Consider the following 16,839-nt stretch of genomic DNA (forward strand, 5'->3'; position numbering starts at 1 on the left):
TTTACCATTAGTTACTCTACTTTGCAGCGTGAAAATTCAGTTGATTGTTTTATTATATTATTTTTAGTTGTATACAAACTATAATTTATAAACATTAAGGGGGATCTATAAATGCACTACTCTAGTTAGTAACATTACATGTACGAAAAAAATGATTAAATACGAGCTGTGAATATTATTGAATTAAATATAAGATCAAATATTACATTTCATGGCTATTGGCCTTGATATAAGTATTACAAATACTTTTATACTAAAGTAATAAATGTTAAATTACTACCAAAACAACTTGTAATTCTCTGTTTAGTTTTTTTATTTCTCTAATTCTTAACATTTTCATTTGTTCGATTTAATATGGTTGTAAATGTTAATACACATCACGCATCCTAGTTCATTTCTTTTGTTAGAAATCTGAACCATGTATTCATACAAGAAATTATATATGAAATGTAATTTAAAAATTTTTATTTCATTTTTGTAGCAAACTTCTTCGACTGTTCTGCTATTTAGGTCCCCTTTAATGTCACTTTATAAACAAATCATAAAGGCAATACAAATCTATTCTAAAAAAAAAATATTAAAATATATCAACCATTTGTTTATTACTTTGTATAATATAGTTCTTCAACAAAAGAAACACTTGTTTCATTAAACGTTTGTACATTTAATTCTTAAAGCACACAGAAAGTAATTTTGAAGAAATGTAAAAAGTGATACGGGAGATTATTAAATTTGTAGATATACCTATATAAACTTGTATATATTTTTTAAATGTTATCTTATGTTACGCCAATATTGACCTCAAATCATCGAATAAATATTATCCTCTGTTGCGTCAATGCAATTGATAAAATTTCAAATTTGCTTGTCAATGCATTATGAACGCATGAATTTGTCCAAAACTCTCCGATGAAAACATTGTTGAAAAATGACTTTGACGAGGGGGTTTAGGGTAATTGCGAAAGTAGGTGACCCCTGATAGAAATTGAAAATCAATAAAGTGCAGTAGAGTCAATAGTATACAGGGAAGGAAGGTAGCTCCACTTCTGTCGTTTCGAGGTTATGTCGGTCGAGACGCAGAAAGCGCAGAGCGTCAAACGTTCTATTTTCGTTTCGGTGAAGTGTTTATTCTTGCTGGTCGCAGGCGCGCGTCACACATTATAATGCATCTAAATGTGAGAAGAAGTCACGAAAGTGCCGTGAGATAGTACAAACATGGGCAGAAGAAAATCTCACGCATCATCCAAAAGTAAACACGTTCCAAGTCAAAGGCAATTATCTTCACCGAAAAGGAACGAATTAAATGCCTTGTGTGAAAAGTTGTTTCATCGTGAGTATTTTTAAATATATTTTTTAGTACCACGCGTTATTTAATTGCATTCCTCTGCTCGTATCACGGTGCTCCAAAAACGGTAAAAAAATGTTGAATAAAATATGAGCAGAAACTGTACAACAAGCACTGAACAGTAAATAATTCTCTTTTAATATTAGTTTGAACTAATTTTATAAAAATTTTAAGTACAGGACATCTGTAATTTATTTAACTTAGTTCTTTTAAGATGTCCAGTAAATCTTTCGTGTATTATTTATTTGAAAAATTATAAAACTATCTTTTGAAATGAATTTATCAAAATAAATGTGAAAGATAATTTCATTTTATTGTATTTTAAATCAGTTAGCAGTAATTCAGCTTACGTGACACAGCTATGGGACAACTATATAGAAATATCATCAGTTTTGGAGAAGGTTAAAAGGTTGGAGGAGATGAAGACAGAGTCATTGAAGCGGTCCAATGGCATCGGACAATTTATGAATTGGCTCAAAGAGAATGGGGCTAGCATCGATGGAGCAAGCGTGGCTGAATTTCCAGGATATGATTTAGGATTGAAAGCGGAACGCAACTTCCAGGAAAATGAGTTGATTTTAAGAATACCGAGGGAACTTATCTTCAGTATACACAACGTGGCGCCGGAGTTAGCTTGTCTCCAAAATGATCCATTGATACAGCATATGCCACAGGTGGCTTTGGCAATCGCGCTTCTGATCGAAAGACATAAAGAGAGCTCTAAATGGAAACCTTATTTGGACATCCTTCCAACAAGTTACACCACTGTGCTATATATGACAGCTGCCGAGATGATCGAACTTAAAGGCAGCCCTACATTAGGTATGCGTCTGCTTGAAAAATTAAATTAAAGCCAAATTCAAGCTGATTGTATTTACGATCGTTTCTTCTTTCGTAGAGGCTGCCTTGAAGCAATGTAGAAATATTGCAAGACAGTATTCCTATTTTAGTAAAGTATTTCAAAGTAACAATAACGCTGTGTCTGCTATACTCAGGGATGTTTTTACATACGAAAGATACTGGTAAGTAGTAAAAATAATTCTCTTTATTTAGATCGTAAGATGACGATTCCCCAGATTCATCTGGATATAAATAAATACTTTATTTCATTGTATTATATATATATATAAGTTTGAAAGAATGGAGTTTGAAGTATCAGAAAACGCTTCCGATACCATATAATCTAAGATGATATCCTATGTGTGTAAGAATATTTATACTAATCCTAAAATTCTAAATTATATTAAGCTTTAAGGATAAAACTCGATTAGAAACTCTATACAATCGTATGTACAAATCGCATCCGTTTGAAACAGTTGCTTGTAGCTCTAAATGAGAGACTGACTGAGACCGATAAATCTGCCTTTCACTTTGCACATGGTCAGGCTTTTCTGTACACATGCAAGATTGAATTTAACGCTAGAACGAAAAAAATACTGGTAATTGTCAAGCTTCCGGTAAGTTATCATTTCATGTAATCAGGAATGGTTTCCCAACTGTCGTTGGCATCCAAGGAGTCATTGTCGATGTCGCTTTTAGTATCCATTTCTCTGGCACGTTCCACGGCATCGTGTTTCTCCGGCCTCTTCGTCGTCGAGGTGGCGATCACGTTGACCATGACGGTGCTCAGGCTGCTCGAGTTCGAGAGTTTCCTCGCGGCCAGCATGGGGCCTTGGAACACGGCTCTGGAGAAGGTGTTCCTGTATCGGTACTTCTGCTTCTGTTTGATCCGGCACGCGATGAATATGGCAAGGAAAACGACAATGGTCACGCCAAGAATCGCTCCGCTGGCAATTATACTCGGCCTTATCTTCGACAATGCTCTCCCCTTCTCGCTCTTCTCCTCGTCGTCGTTGAAGACGTTCGTCTCGCTGTAGATCGTTCTGATGTCGATTGAACTCGGTTCTTGTTTCACGATCTCCTTCACGAAGCCGGACTGAATCGTGTTCGCGGTCTTATTAGCTCCCACAGTTTCCCGATGACTCACAACCGCGACGTCAAGGTCCTTGCCATCCCCGACCATCATGTTTCTTCTCTCCTCTCTGTTAAACTCGCCGGCGAACTTCCGCTGAATGTCCTTCGCAAACGGCAGCGAGCCGAAGGTCGTTAACAAGTCGACGATTTGCTCCTGGCGTCGTCCAGCGATCTCCTGACTCGCGTCGAGAACACTTCCATCCTCGATCTTGGAGGCCGTCGTCGCGTTAGAGAACGATTTCGCGGTAGTAATTTCCTCCGGTTGGACGAAGCTCGCCGGACTGGACATTACAGATCTATGCAGATTCTCGTAGGACTCCGTCAGATAGCCGTTCATTCTCTTATCATAGCCGATCGCTCTTCCGTCGCCAGCACTCTTCTTCTCGCCGTTTACGTCAGCGATCTTCGGCACCTTGATCCGTGACACGTCGGCCAGATGGACCTTGCTCGATCCCCTCTGTCTCAGCGCGATCAGCTCCTCCAGACTCATGTTCCTGGACTTCAGAAGCCTCTCCAGCCGCTTGCCGGCCGATCCGGACGCGAACAACTCGAAGATCTCTGCCCGCGCCTCCGGCTCCACCTCGGATATAATATCGTCGTAGCTCTTCTTCGTGGTCCCGTTAACACCATGCTGATACCCGAAGTTGTAATCAGCGTCGTTTGTCTCGTGATTCTTCGTAGAGTTTCCATCGGTCGTCGAATCCAACGCAATCTCCATCCCTTGCATCACGGTCTCTCCTCGATTACTTCTCTCCGTCGAGGTCGCGACTTCGACATTGCGGTCCGGGTAAACGGCCGACTCGTCGTCTTGGTACTCGTGCTCCATGTACATGCTGTATTCCTCTTTTCCAGGTCGCCTCATAGTCACGCCGTCCTCCGCGCTCGCCCGTTTCCCGTTCCCCGGGGTCGACCACGAGCGTTCCGTCGGATTCAGAAGCTGCTCGATGCTCAAGGTCGAGCCCTTGTCCTCGTAGCCCTCCCGCAGCGTCCCCGGAGCCTCGCCGTTCCCGTCTTTCACGGTCAACCACACCGGGGACATCGCGTTCCGGCCGTTCTTGTAGTCGGGGAAGTCCGAGAACTCCATGATCTCGTCCTCGTCGAGGCCGTCGATCCTGATCTCGCCGTTGCCCCGCAGCTTCGCGGTGGTCTCCTCGGACCGCAGCAGTTCCATGGAGTTGGTGGCGACGGGGAACGGCATCGACGTCGTAACCATAGCGAGAACGCCGGCCGCGGGCGTTCCCCTGACACGAGGAGGTTCCGTGTTCAGCGATTTCCCGGTCGTTGATTGCCCTAAACGCGGCATCATACCCGTTGCATTTTCATGGCGATCGACCGCCGCCGGAACCGTCGAGACCGTTCCTCCCTCCACGAGCGAGTTCTTCGGCCTCTTCGTGGTCAATTTCGCGAACGGCGCGATCGTCGGCTTCTCGTCGACGTAGTCCTCGGCGTCCTTCGATCTCAGCGCGTTGATCGCGTCGGCTCTGCCCTTCAGCAGGTCGTTCAGCGTCAGGTTCCTCCTCTGCAGCAGCTCCGACAGGCTCAGGCCCTCCTCCTGCTGCATCTTCAGCAGAGACTTCAGCTCCATCGCGTTCTTCACGAACTGATTCCTGGACTCCGAGTCCGCGGAAACCGTGCGGACACCGCCCGGCCGAGACCACGGACCGCTTCCAGCTTCCGGCCGCGACGTCTCGTTCTCCGTCAACGCGAACTCGTAGTTCTGCGGCGGCCGCCTCTTCCTCGGCCGTGGCTTCAGGTACTCCTCGTCGTCCAGTTCGTGCTCGTAGTCGTTCGGACGCACCTGGAAGGCCTCGCGGTACTTCGTCGACGCCGCTTCTCGATACTCCGCTGTGTCATCGGGGTTCATCTGCTTGCTCGAAGTCGCCTGCGGCTTGAAGCCGTGCGCCGGTCGACTGTTTCTCCGTCGCGGCGGCGTCTCCTCTTTTCTGGTCTCGCCTTTCTCCTCGTAGTCTTCGTGGTCAGCGTACGGAGCTCGCTCGGCGTTCCGTAGGAACGGAGTCTCCTGGGTTTCTTTGTACTTCGACCGCCGCTGATGCGCGTCGTCCTCGTCTTCCCCGGTGTAGCCCAGATCGCCGGTCGAGTACCGCGTTAACTGAGAAAACGGTAGCAGAGGCACCGTGTCGCCGTCCCTCCATTTCGGTTCCAAGGCCTCGCCGTTCTTCCGCCATCTTCCGATCCGCTCGCTCGAACCCTCGTCGTCGTCCTCGTAGAACGGGAAACGCGGGCCCTCGATCTTCGTTTCTCCTCGCTTCCGGTCTTCCCCCTGGAAATAGAGAGGTTTTAGCGAATCCACGCCGATGGAAAATATTGTTATACCGGTCTTAATTCTAATTTCAGTCTTAGTCGATTATTTTCTTTGTTTTTCTTTTTTTTTTTAATGCATAATTGTTAGACTGCGAGTTTTTGTGCGAAATTGTCTGTGTCAATTGCAAAAAGTGGAAGCTGAATGGAAGTGTTTTTTCTACTTTGATAATTTTTAGAAAACAATACGCTTACCGGCGAAAGTTAAGAAACATTAGATATCGTTAACAAATATAAGATATAATAATTATATATATATACAATTATATTATATATATTATATATCAATTATATACAATTATATTATATATATTATATATCAATTATATATAATATATTATTATATATTATATATATTATATATCAATTATATATAATATATTATTATATATTATATATATATATATATATATATATATATATATATATAATATATATTTATATTACTATATAAGATATAATAATTAGATATCGTTAACAAATAAAAATATAAGATGTTTTAACAAATATATCTTGCTGCATGCTATAGTAAAGTATATAACATTGTTTATATTGCAGAATTGTTGTATCAAGTGCATATTACAGATATAAAAAGATAATCAAATTGAAAAAGGATTTAAAACGTTAGAAAGTAAAGTGGAGATAAAAAATTAACGAATTCTAAAGAAGTTAATATTTTCGTTGACAGAGTACAAATTTTTATCTTGAGTTCTTAACTCCGTGTATTAATGTTATCAAACTCTTTCAACCCTTCTACTATTTTAAATAGCATTCACCGAATTGTGTTATCCACATGTTTAATAGAAACGGATAATCGTAGTCATGAACATCGTACTGAACATTTATTAGCCGGCTCGGTATTCGCGATGAAAGTCTTATCTCAAGGAACAACGTTTGCCTCGCAGCTGCGGTGCGGTTAACGATTTCCTCGTTTCGAACGAAGAACGTTCTGTATCGTTTTAGGAAGGTGCTAGCAAGTAATGAATAAATTCGACCAGAATTATTTTACGATCGAGACGATTGTCTGGGACTTTATGAAAGCGCGGAACGACCGATGTGCGAACAAAATCAACGATCGCGCGACGTCAGTTACGAAACTTTCCCTCGATCGGACGAGATGATTCGCAGCGTGAGAAGAAGATTCGATAAATCTTTAAAAACCCGTAGCAGCGCGTAACGCGTGCGTGCGAATGCCGCATTCCCCGGGTTTTTGCAGCAGTTGCCAGTGTATACAGGGTGTCCCGAAAATGTCTCGTAATATGGAAATGGGAGGTTGCTGAGATCATTTAAAGCAACTTTTTCCTTTGCGAAAATTTTCTCCGAGGCTTCGTTTACGAGTTATCAACGAAAAACACTGACCAATAAGAGGCGAGCTCGGCTGGCGCGCGGCGGCCCAGCCAACGAGTGCGCGGAGCCCGGTTCCGCTCATTGGCTCGGCCGTCTCGCGCCAAATGATCTCGCCTCTGATTGGTCACTGTTTTTCGTTAATAACTCGTAAACGAAGCCGCGGATTGCATTTTCGCTAAGGAAAAAGTTGCTTCGAATGACCTCAGGAATCCCCTACTTTCACCCTGTATACAGGGTGTCCCAAAAATGTCTCGCAATACGGAAATGTGAGGTAGCTGATAGTCATTCTAAGTAACATTTTCCTTTGTGAAAATGCAATCCGCGGCTTTGTTTATTTGTTATTAACGAAAAACACTGTGCAATGAGAGGTGACGGCGCGAAGTTCGAGAGCCAGTGTATATTGTATCGCGGATTCTGCGATAATCGCGTTAGCGATTATTCATGAATGAATCATCTTCCAGCCGTCGACGGTTCGAGACGAAAGCGTTGCTCATTAAAATTCAATTAGTCTTCGAGTTACGAACGATGCGTGTGAACGGCGCGTAACCTGGACAAAGTTCAACGACTAGTTGAAAAAGGAAAGTACAGTCGCCGAAACGAAATTCGCGTGATCACGGCGAAGGACCAGCGGAACAACGATCATAGCATACGTTCATCGATTCGATTCGATAATTAATTTTCTGGCGTACCGTTTTCCTCGCTGTCGATTTTCCTCGCGGATCATTTCTTAGAGGAGAAAGGACATTGGTACTTACATAACCTATATTTAAAAGCATTCACTGCGAAAGAAGTTTCATCTCCGCTCGGAAGAACGAACGCATCATTTTTATACTTGACCCTTTGCACTTTCTGAGACCACCACTTAAACTTCTGCAATAATCGTAGGAAGCAGAAGGGTTGGATAAAATTGATTATTATAATTATTTTCATAATTCTTCCAACGCAATCGCGGTTTTGCATTAACTATTTCTGTCGTTAACTACGTAAAATCAGCAGTCTAATAATTTAGACCGTTCGAGGCTATTCAGTTGACGTATTTTATTCTTTCCATTGTTTTTTAACGAAAGTTATTCGATTATGCGAATTATGCGATTTATTAACGAAAAATCGGCAGTCTAATAATTTAGACCGCTCGTGGCTATTCACTTGAAGTATTTTATTCTTTCCACTGTGTTCTTTAAAAATCAGCAGTCTAATAATTTAGGCCGTTTAATAATTTAGGCTATTCAGTTGAAGTATTTTATTCTTTCCATTTAACGGAAGAAACGTTATTCGATTATGCGAATTATGCGATTTATTAACGTAAAATCGGTAGTCTAATAATTTAGACCGCTCGTGGCTATTCACTTGAAGTATTTTATTCTTTCCACTGTTCTTTAAAAATCAGCAGTCTAATAATTTAGGCCGTTTAATAATTTAGGCTATTCAGTTGAAGTATTTTATTCTTTCCACTTAACGAAAGAAACGTTATTCGATTATGCGAATTATGCGATTTATTAACAAGTCCGTTTGATACTTAACGTATCGTAATCCTGAATAGCGGAGAGTCGTTTTTCGAGGCCCTGGAATTCGTAACTAATCCGACGCAAATTGCACAAGATTTCAATTTACGCGATCGTGTAAGATGATTAATGAGCTTTTTTTATGGCACGAATACCTCTGGTCGTAATTACGGATGACGTGGATAACGCCCGAAAGGTCGAGCGCACGTAAATAAACCATAGTTTCTCGATTACAGTTCTTTCGAACGTTACGTCGTGTCCCAGATATTAACGCTGCGAGAGGAAGCCTGCCGAACGGTTGTTTTAGCAACAAAATGTTTGTTATAGTCTCGAACTTTCCGCGCTGAACAGTAGTAGTAGCTTTCTCTTCGCCGTGCGGTTGGTTGTTTTTTTTCTTCCATCGCGGCGGCCTCGACGTGTATTTTGACATTTGTTGTCGTCGCCTAGCGTTCCAGAGACACTTAACGAGCACGGTACAATTTTCTCTAACCGATTTCCCTCTCGATCTCTCGCTCGGCCGACGACGACGCCTCTATCGGAATCGGAAAGCATCGTCGGCTCGACGGAGAAATTCGAAATACTTGAGGTAATATTATAACCTCGTCATATTGTAATATATTATATATTATAGTTATATTAAAAACAATATTATATTATAATATAACTATAATATATTATAATTATATTATAATATAATATTGTTTTTCGTTCGCAATATCGTAGACGATTTCGTCGGGAATATTTTCTCGCGCCAATTCTATATTATATTATATAATATAATATATATTATAGTTATATTATAATATTAAAAAAAAACAAAGGGAAAAACAATATTATATTATGATATAACTATAATATAATATATTATAATAATATTATATTATAATATAATTATATAATATAATATATTATAATAACAATATTATATTGTAATATAACTATAATATAATATATTATAATAATATTATAATATATTATAACTATAATATTATATATTGTAGTTATATTATAATATAATATTGTTTTTTTCGTTCGCAATATCGTGGACGATTTCGTCGGGAATATTTTCTCGTGCCAATTCTATATTATATAATATAATATATTATAGTTATATTATAATATTTAAAAAAAAGGGAAAAACAATATTATATTATAATATAACTATAATAATAATATATTATAATAACAATATTATATTATAATATAGCTATAATATAATATATTATAATAACAATATTATATTATAATATAGCTATAATATAATATATTATAATAACAATATTATATTATAATATAATATTGTTTTTCGTTCGCAATATCGTGGACGACTTCGTCGGGAAAATCTTCGAAAATAATAGGAAAATATTAGAGACAACGAACTCGACCCAATTTCAGTTCGCAAGTTTTAACTCTTAGGGGACCAAAACTATTTATTTTCAGTTTACACACTGCCAAGTCCAGACTGTTTTTCTCGGACGAAGAGAAATTTTTTACTGAAAATTTTTCTATCAAATCTAGAGAAGAGATATTCATTTTTTAAAATAAAACTTCGTTGATATATTGGGTTGGCAACTAAGTAATTGCCGATTTCAGTTATAGATGTCTCTCACTCCCATTTTTATGATATCCGTAAATGTTATATTATAAAATTATTATTATTATTATGTTATTTTTTATTATCCGTGAATGTTAGCAACTGGACAAATTGAATGCAGCGGTCAAGGAAAAGCGACCAGAATTGGTCGATCGTAAAGGTGTCATTTTCCATCAGGACAATGCTAGGCTGCACACGTCTTTGTCCACTCGGCAAAAATTGATGGATATTGCTTGGGAATTCATGTTACACCCACCATATAGCCCTGATCTTGCGCCATCGGATTACCACTTATTTCGATCCCTGGACAAATCCCTCCGTGGTAAAACTTTTAACGATGATGACGCTGTAAAATCTCACTTAACTCAGTTTTTGGCCGAAAAGGATCAGACTTTCTACGAGCGTGGAATTTTCAAGTTGTCAGAGAGATGACAAAAGGTCTTCGAACAAAATGGAAAATACATTACAGATTAAACTTCGTTCCAAGTAAAAAAAAATTTTCATTTCATTGAACAAATCGGCAATTACTTAGTTGTCAACCCAATATTTTCGTCGAAACAATCGTGCCTATTCTTCCAATGTTTCATGCCAGATTTTACGGTTTTATCGATTTCTGCCGCGTGTATGGGCGGCATTGGACCGTTAAGGGTTAATTAACGCCTAACCCGTTCGAAAATAGGATTTATTAATTCAACCCTTGTACGCTTCGTGTGGCAGGCGTGTTATTATTTGATGGCTCGTACTCGCGAACGTGCGAACGCGTCGTCGAAATGTCTCGGGAAAGATTTCGCAACGCGTGTGCCTGTCGCCGCGAAAAGAAAAAGGGAAGGGGAGGTAAAAATGCGACCGGTTGAAAAGAGCGGCGGCCACTTTCGAGAAGGAGACGTTCACCCTTTCGGTGTGAAATATTGCCGCTTCTTCCGGTTTGATCGACGAAATTCGTGGCCTCTTCGGACCTTCTCCGCGACGCGAAAGTTTCTTCGTTCTCTTGCGATAATTCGGTTACGAAAATTCGCGTTCTTAAAGCATCGCGACGGTAACGGTGCCGAACGAGCGAACGCGGTTCTGAGTTTCAAATTGAATTTAAAATTGCTTCTTAATTCTTTTATTAGTGTTAGCATTAACTCGGTTATGATTGTTTCAATCACGACGGTTTCCGTTTCGAAGTCGATTTTAAATCGAGATCGAATTCGTCGTTTGAATATTTAAGTATTATTTACACACAGAGAAGATAAGATTCATTGGCTTGAAAGTACTTCGAGTATTTTTATAGATTTGTATTGTTTAAGCGATACCGAGCGACGCATCGCACTGCAGGGCGTGTTATTATAATATATATAATATATATTAATTAATTATATTATAATTAATATATTAATATATTATAATTATATATAAAATATTATATATTATATTAATATAATATAATATATAATATTATATAATTTATATTATATAATATAATATATAATATTATATAATTTATATTATATAATATACATTATATAATTAATATATATATTATTTACTATATATATATAATGAGGGCGTGTAATTTGATAGCGGCGCGGTTGGTAATTCTCGACGAAAGAACATATCGGTCGAAGATTTTATCTCCGTTCGGGTTTAAACACCTACCATCGAATAAATTATATTATCGAAACAAGTCTCATAATTAAAACTTCACAAAATCCAAGTGAATTCTATCTTTTCACTTTTACGAGTCAATGCACGGTAATCATCATTACAGGTCGGTTGGTTTAGTGTTAACGCATTCGGTGCCCACAATCGACCACTAAAATTCCTACAAAATCAAAGCAATTTAATCAATCGAACCGAAACTAGAAAGTGAAAATTTATCATAGTGGATGATATTAGAACTCCTTCGCATCCGAAATATTCTAGTCAAATGTCAGTTTGTTCGAATATATTACAATGAAAATGAATTTTCAATTGGACCAAAAATTAGTGTCACCCATATTCGACCGACGTGGCGCTGAACTTGTTAATAAAGTTCTTAATGCTGAACCTACCGAGGGATCTAAGAGCGAGTAGCAAAAATTGCCTGATTAGAGTCACCAAGATATTTTAATTATATTATTATATTATATATATATATTATACTATTATTATATATATTATTATATTATATATGTATATATTATGTTATTATTAATTATATTATTATATTATATATATATATTATATTATTATTAATTATATTATTATAAGAATTTATTCAAATTTGTTTACAATTTTTATAACAGCGCGTGTCCGGGCTAAGAAGTGTGTTCGATAATTTTTAATGGAAGCAACTTTATGCGACTCCAATAATTATGAAATAGAAAATTATTTGACCGACGGTGGTAGGTTCAGCGTTAATTAAAGAAGAAAAACAAGAATACGTACGGCTGTTCTTGGGACACCGTGTTTGCAGATGGGAATTTACATAAATATGCGCGATCTGATCATAACATTTAATTAAGTGTACCATAGAACGTAACAGGAAGTCGCATAAAAGAAAGAGTTATGTAAAAACAAGAAACGTTCCCAACGAGATTCCAGCGCTGTGATCTCTAAGGATAGCAGTTACAGATACGGTTTGTGCGACTGTAATTTTTTTTTCTTTTAACGAAATTCTATGACGAAAGTATGCGGGGTGGGCTCTTGCCTGAAGAGAAATCGTGTTGGTGTTTCGCGCACCGTAAATAGTCGAACGTGAAGTTATCAGATTGCTAGAAAGAAAAAAAAAGAAGCAATGATGTCACCACAAAGTAGAAAAATGTTTACCGCAATACAGGCACAATTTGTAATTTCAATTTCAATCATCTATGACGATAATTTCATGATGCTCGGACGTTCACACGGCCGCCATCTTGAACGATGATGCAGTAACAACGACGCGCGAGGAATTTTTTAACGACGCTCGAAATGTACTTGTGCTTCGGGAAATTATTTTTAAGTTAAACAAACGAACAATATGTTTTCTTTTTTTACGCCAGTGCAGACTACAGTAATGTCTCTCTAATTGACGCACAGGCTGTCCACGAAAATGGACAATTTGGGGAGGAGGAGATACGATTGTTCGAGCCTTGCGGTTCGTTTTTATAGTTACGAATTGTCAACAACTATAAAAACTACAATAAACTAATAACAAATAAAAAACTATAATAAACTACAATAAACAATAAAAACTACTAAAAGCTACAAGGCTCGAATAATCGTGTCTCCTGTTCCCAAATTGTCCATTTTTGTGGACAATATTAGCGTCAGTTAGGAAGACATTACTGTAGCTTGGAAAAGCGCGCGCGAATCGATTCATCGAGATGAATCGAAATTTTGACAAGGTTATGTCGAAGTTATGTCATGTCGAGGGGTTCTAAAGTAAAGCGATACTTTAGTCGGATCTTCATCTTAGTTTATTGATTTCCGAGAAAGCCCGCGGTGCAGCAATTACAAAAGTGTATCCTCGCGAAGGCGTCACAAATTTTCGAACAATTTCATTTCCATTTTTCTGATACCATAACCTAATCGATCGAGTTTTATGTTTCACCGTAAGCCTCGTTGCCCCTGTCGCGAGTTTCTGGACGATGTCTTAACAATTCCGAGCGACGAAGTTCGCCGAATTTAATTTTATCGTCGGCTAATTGCAATAAGAAAACTTCTTAATCAACGAAACCGGCCGGTTAATTGGGCCTTAATTTAACCGGCGGAGCCAGTAAAATTCCGTAAAAAAAACGATCATTGAAATAGGATCGAAGAAACGTCGACCGTAATGTTCGAATAATTCCCAGATTAATTAGCAGAAGATTCTGCTAAAATATAAACGGTCGATTGCATCCTACTTCAGCACTTGGCCAACCGAACGGGGAGATCTCCCCGTTTTAAATTCAGTCGATTGACGACCGAATGGATGATTAATGAAAAATTCAAAATGACAGCTTAATTTTATTAAGATTTGCAAGAGATACGAACGCTGAAGAAGCAATCGATGCCATATAAGTTTGCTTCATAATGTTTGTTCAATCGAATGAAATATTTTAATTTTATATGAAAATTTTTGAGGTTTCTTCTCCCTCTTTTGAGGTTAACGATCCTGTCGATGCAATTACTAGACTACCATCTCTCTGCCAAATAAAATATCTCAACGTCAATCGCAAGAAACCGAGGTTATGTATGTCTTCGTCGAAAATATTCTCCGTTGAAAATATCAAAAATAATATACGAGGGTACACTTAAATTCTTTTCAAGGTCCTTCATGGGTTTCTATTCGACCTACTCGGCCGAGCGAGTGCACAGAATCCAAAGTCCAGCAATTACTGCAAAGGGGAGCTTATCGCGGATAATTAGCGCGGTTCGGCTTAACCTAGAACCGGAGATCGGCCGATCGTCGACGAGCGTTTCCGACATGAACGGTTCCATTGAAAGTATCAAAAATAATACGAGAGTACACTTAAATTCTTTTCAAGGTCCTTTATAAATTTTCTATTCGACCTACTCGGCCGAGCGAGTGCACAGAATCCACAGTCCAGCAATTACTGCAAAGGGGAGCTTATCGCGGATAATTAGCGCGGTTCGGCTTAACCTAGAACCGGAGATCGGCCGATCGTCGAAGAGCGTTTCCGACACGAACGGTGGTCGCGTGCGCGCGCGGGCTAATCGAGTCTCCGGGAAATTTCTCTTTCTTACCCGATGATTCTGATCATCGTCGTCCCTCGGAACGAGCTCGCCGATTGGCTCGGCCCGAGCGGATCTATCGCGCGGCCGGTCAAACGTGAAAAGCATCAGCAAGAGCGGACAGAATATCTTCCACATCGTTGCAGTGCGACCGAAACACGGACAGTTCTTCGTCCCCGATGCACCAAGAGATCTGCCGAGCCGCCGCCTCCTCCTCCTCCTCCCCCGCGTCCAGATAATCCTCGAGCTCCTGGCCGTTGCCGCTCTGTCCCACCGTGAACAGATGCACGTACAGCGCCACCGCGCACAGTATAACGAAGATCACGTTCTTCCTGTTGCACAGGCCGAAGATTTCCTCAGGGTTCATGCAGAACAGCTCTTCTTGTCCCTTCGCGTGTCTCAATTGCGAACGGACGCCGCGGCGACGGCGGCGGCGGTGGCTCCCCGACGCGGCTCGTTTCCGCTCGCGACGACGAGCGGACTTCCCACGGGCCTTCCAGTCGCTTCGAGGCGAATTAATTGTTCGTTAATCCGGGCTTACCGAACGCGGCGTTCGCGACGACTTTTCAAAACCGGGATACAGACGGATACAGAAATCACGCACGAAGGAACACACAGCGATACGAAAACGATTCTCTTTCTTTGGATTTCGAACGGGATCCTTTTCCGAGATCCGAGAACCGATACGATGACTTCGAACAAGTCGCCTAGTATCTTCCGCCGATCGAGGCAGCAGAGGTTAGCATTATTTCTTTGGGATAATTAGGCTCTTCGTATCCTCGAAGTACACGGAAAATCGTCTTGTAATTCGTTCGCTTAGAATTCCGTATATGCGAGAATTTTCAATGCGATAATTTAGAACTCGTTACTTTTCAAACTGTTCGATTTCGAACGCTAGAAATTACAGCGTTTTCGCCGCGCGCGGAATCCTCGGGAACGCGTTGAATCGTGGCGATAGAAAAATCGGCCGATGTTCCGTACGCACCGGCGCCGATCCCATATACACGATCGGCACGGAATTCCTCTTCGGTCGGATCACTAAATCACCGTCGCGCACGAATGCCGTGTTAACATTGTGCTTTTTTGCCGGACGGACGGACGGACGGACTGGCGTGCGCGCGCGCGCGAACAAGCGACTCGTCGATCGCGACTTGCTTTCGATCGGCTTCCCTCGTTACTTTCGAACCGGCAACAACACTCTTCCACGCTCGGCAAAGCGTTCCCGCGAACTGACGCCAGTTTTCTCCGCGCACGGTCCTAAGTAAGTCGGTGAAACTCGAGAGGCTTACCCAGCGGACGCACAGGAGTCTCTCGACTCCTCTCCTCCGCCGGCGAGCGTTCGCACGGACGATCTGCTCTCGCCGCCCGGCAGCGATCGGCCGCCGGATCATCGGCGATGAGTTTCATCGTAACGATCCGCGCGACCGGTGCCCGGTCGGCCGAGATAAGCATCGGTCGCGGATCGGGGGACAGAGGCCGAGAGGAGGAATGAATCGGCCGCGCGATCCGAGAGAGAGGAAGCGGAAGCGAGAACTGCGAACGATCGCGTTTCGCATCGAATCTCTTCCAATTGGAATTATCTCTCTCTTGCACTGTCCATGGAATTTCGAGGAGTATAGTATACTGTAGTACTATATATACTGTTTACAGTGAGCTGATCCGATTCACAGTACTGAGATATGTCTAAATAATGATAATAATAATATGTCTAATGATATGTCTAAATAATGATAATAATTAATCCCTTAACGCACAGTTTTTTTTTAAAAAAGACCAGCCAAAAAGAAATTCAATTTTTGGTGGAGAATTTTGATATACCGCGCTTTTGTTTCATGGAAAGAGGCTATATTTTATTCTTGTATAAATAAGTGTTATAGTTTACAATCCTGTGTAAATGATTAATATCAATGAAACGATTATTTTTCTTTGCTTTCACATTGTTATTTTCAATTCTCGATTATGATTCGAGTGTGAAAAATTATAGCAGCATAAAATACAAAGCCGCTCGAATTATCGAATTACTGTGCACAGTTTCGCCTGTTTAGCGCGCTCGAATTAACTCGAGCGTACAAGTTAAGGGG

The 16,839-nt window shown here is 40.4% G+C and overlaps 2 protein-coding genes across 5 annotated transcripts in view; one reads left to right on the forward strand and one right to left on the reverse strand.

The window, feature by feature from the left end:
* The first annotated feature begins 891 nt into the window (after window positions 1-891).
* The window catches only part of Setd3 (SET domain containing 3), a 35,120-nt gene continuing 19,172 nt past the window's right edge, over window positions 892-16,839 (forward strand). Inside the window, exons 1-3 of one of the 2 annotated variants that reach the window (XM_033475858.2) lie at window positions 892-1,330; window positions 1,676-2,167; window positions 2,244-2,367. In XM_033475858.2, the coding sequence (XP_033331749.2) occupies window positions 1,216-1,330; window positions 1,676-2,167; window positions 2,244-2,367 (731 nt within the window). In that variant the 5' untranslated portion in view covers window positions 892-1,215. Of the gene's footprint in view, window positions 1,331-1,675; window positions 2,168-2,243; window positions 2,368-15,041; window positions 15,497-16,839 lie in introns of those variants that run through there. The other variant, XM_076528660.1, reaches the window with a different exon arrangement.
* Window positions 2,373-14,905, reverse strand: LOC117223528 (uncharacterized). Of its 3 annotated transcripts, none has more exons than XM_033475852.2 (2): window positions 14,771-14,905; window positions 2,373-5,600 (listed from the first exon to the last, which is right to left on the reverse strand). In XM_033475852.2, the coding sequence occupies exons 1-2, from the start codon at window positions 14,894-14,896 to the stop codon at window positions 2,811-2,813; spliced, it is 2,916 nt and encodes a 971-aa protein (XP_033331743.2). In that variant the 5' UTR covers window positions 14,897-14,905; the 3' UTR covers window positions 2,373-2,810. The 3 variants fall into 3 exon arrangements, 2 of the variants coding, with proteins under 2 accessions (XP_033331743.2, XP_033331744.2); XM_033475853.2 differs by lacking the exon at window positions 14,771-14,905 and adding an exon at window positions 7,741-8,621; XR_004490944.2 differs by lacking the exon at window positions 14,771-14,905 and adding an exon at window positions 8,643-8,997 and having other exon boundaries at window positions 5,467-5,600.

The sequence above is a fragment of the Megalopta genalis genome, chromosome 2 (genome assembly GCF_051020955.1).
Source record: "Megalopta genalis isolate 19385.01 chromosome 2, iyMegGena1_principal, whole genome shotgun sequence".
Lineage (NCBI taxonomy): Eukaryota > Metazoa > Arthropoda > Insecta > Hymenoptera > Halictidae > Megalopta > Megalopta genalis.

Coding starts and splice junctions, on each gene's coding strand:
- LOC117223528 (XM_033475852.2), bottom strand. CDS start 14,896: ATGTGGAAGATATTCTGTCCGCTCTTGCTGATGCTTTTCACGTTTGAC. Junction 5,601..14,770: donor ACGATGATCAGAATCATCGG/GTAAGAAAGAGA, acceptor CTCTATTTCCAG/GGGGAAGACCGGAAGCGAGG.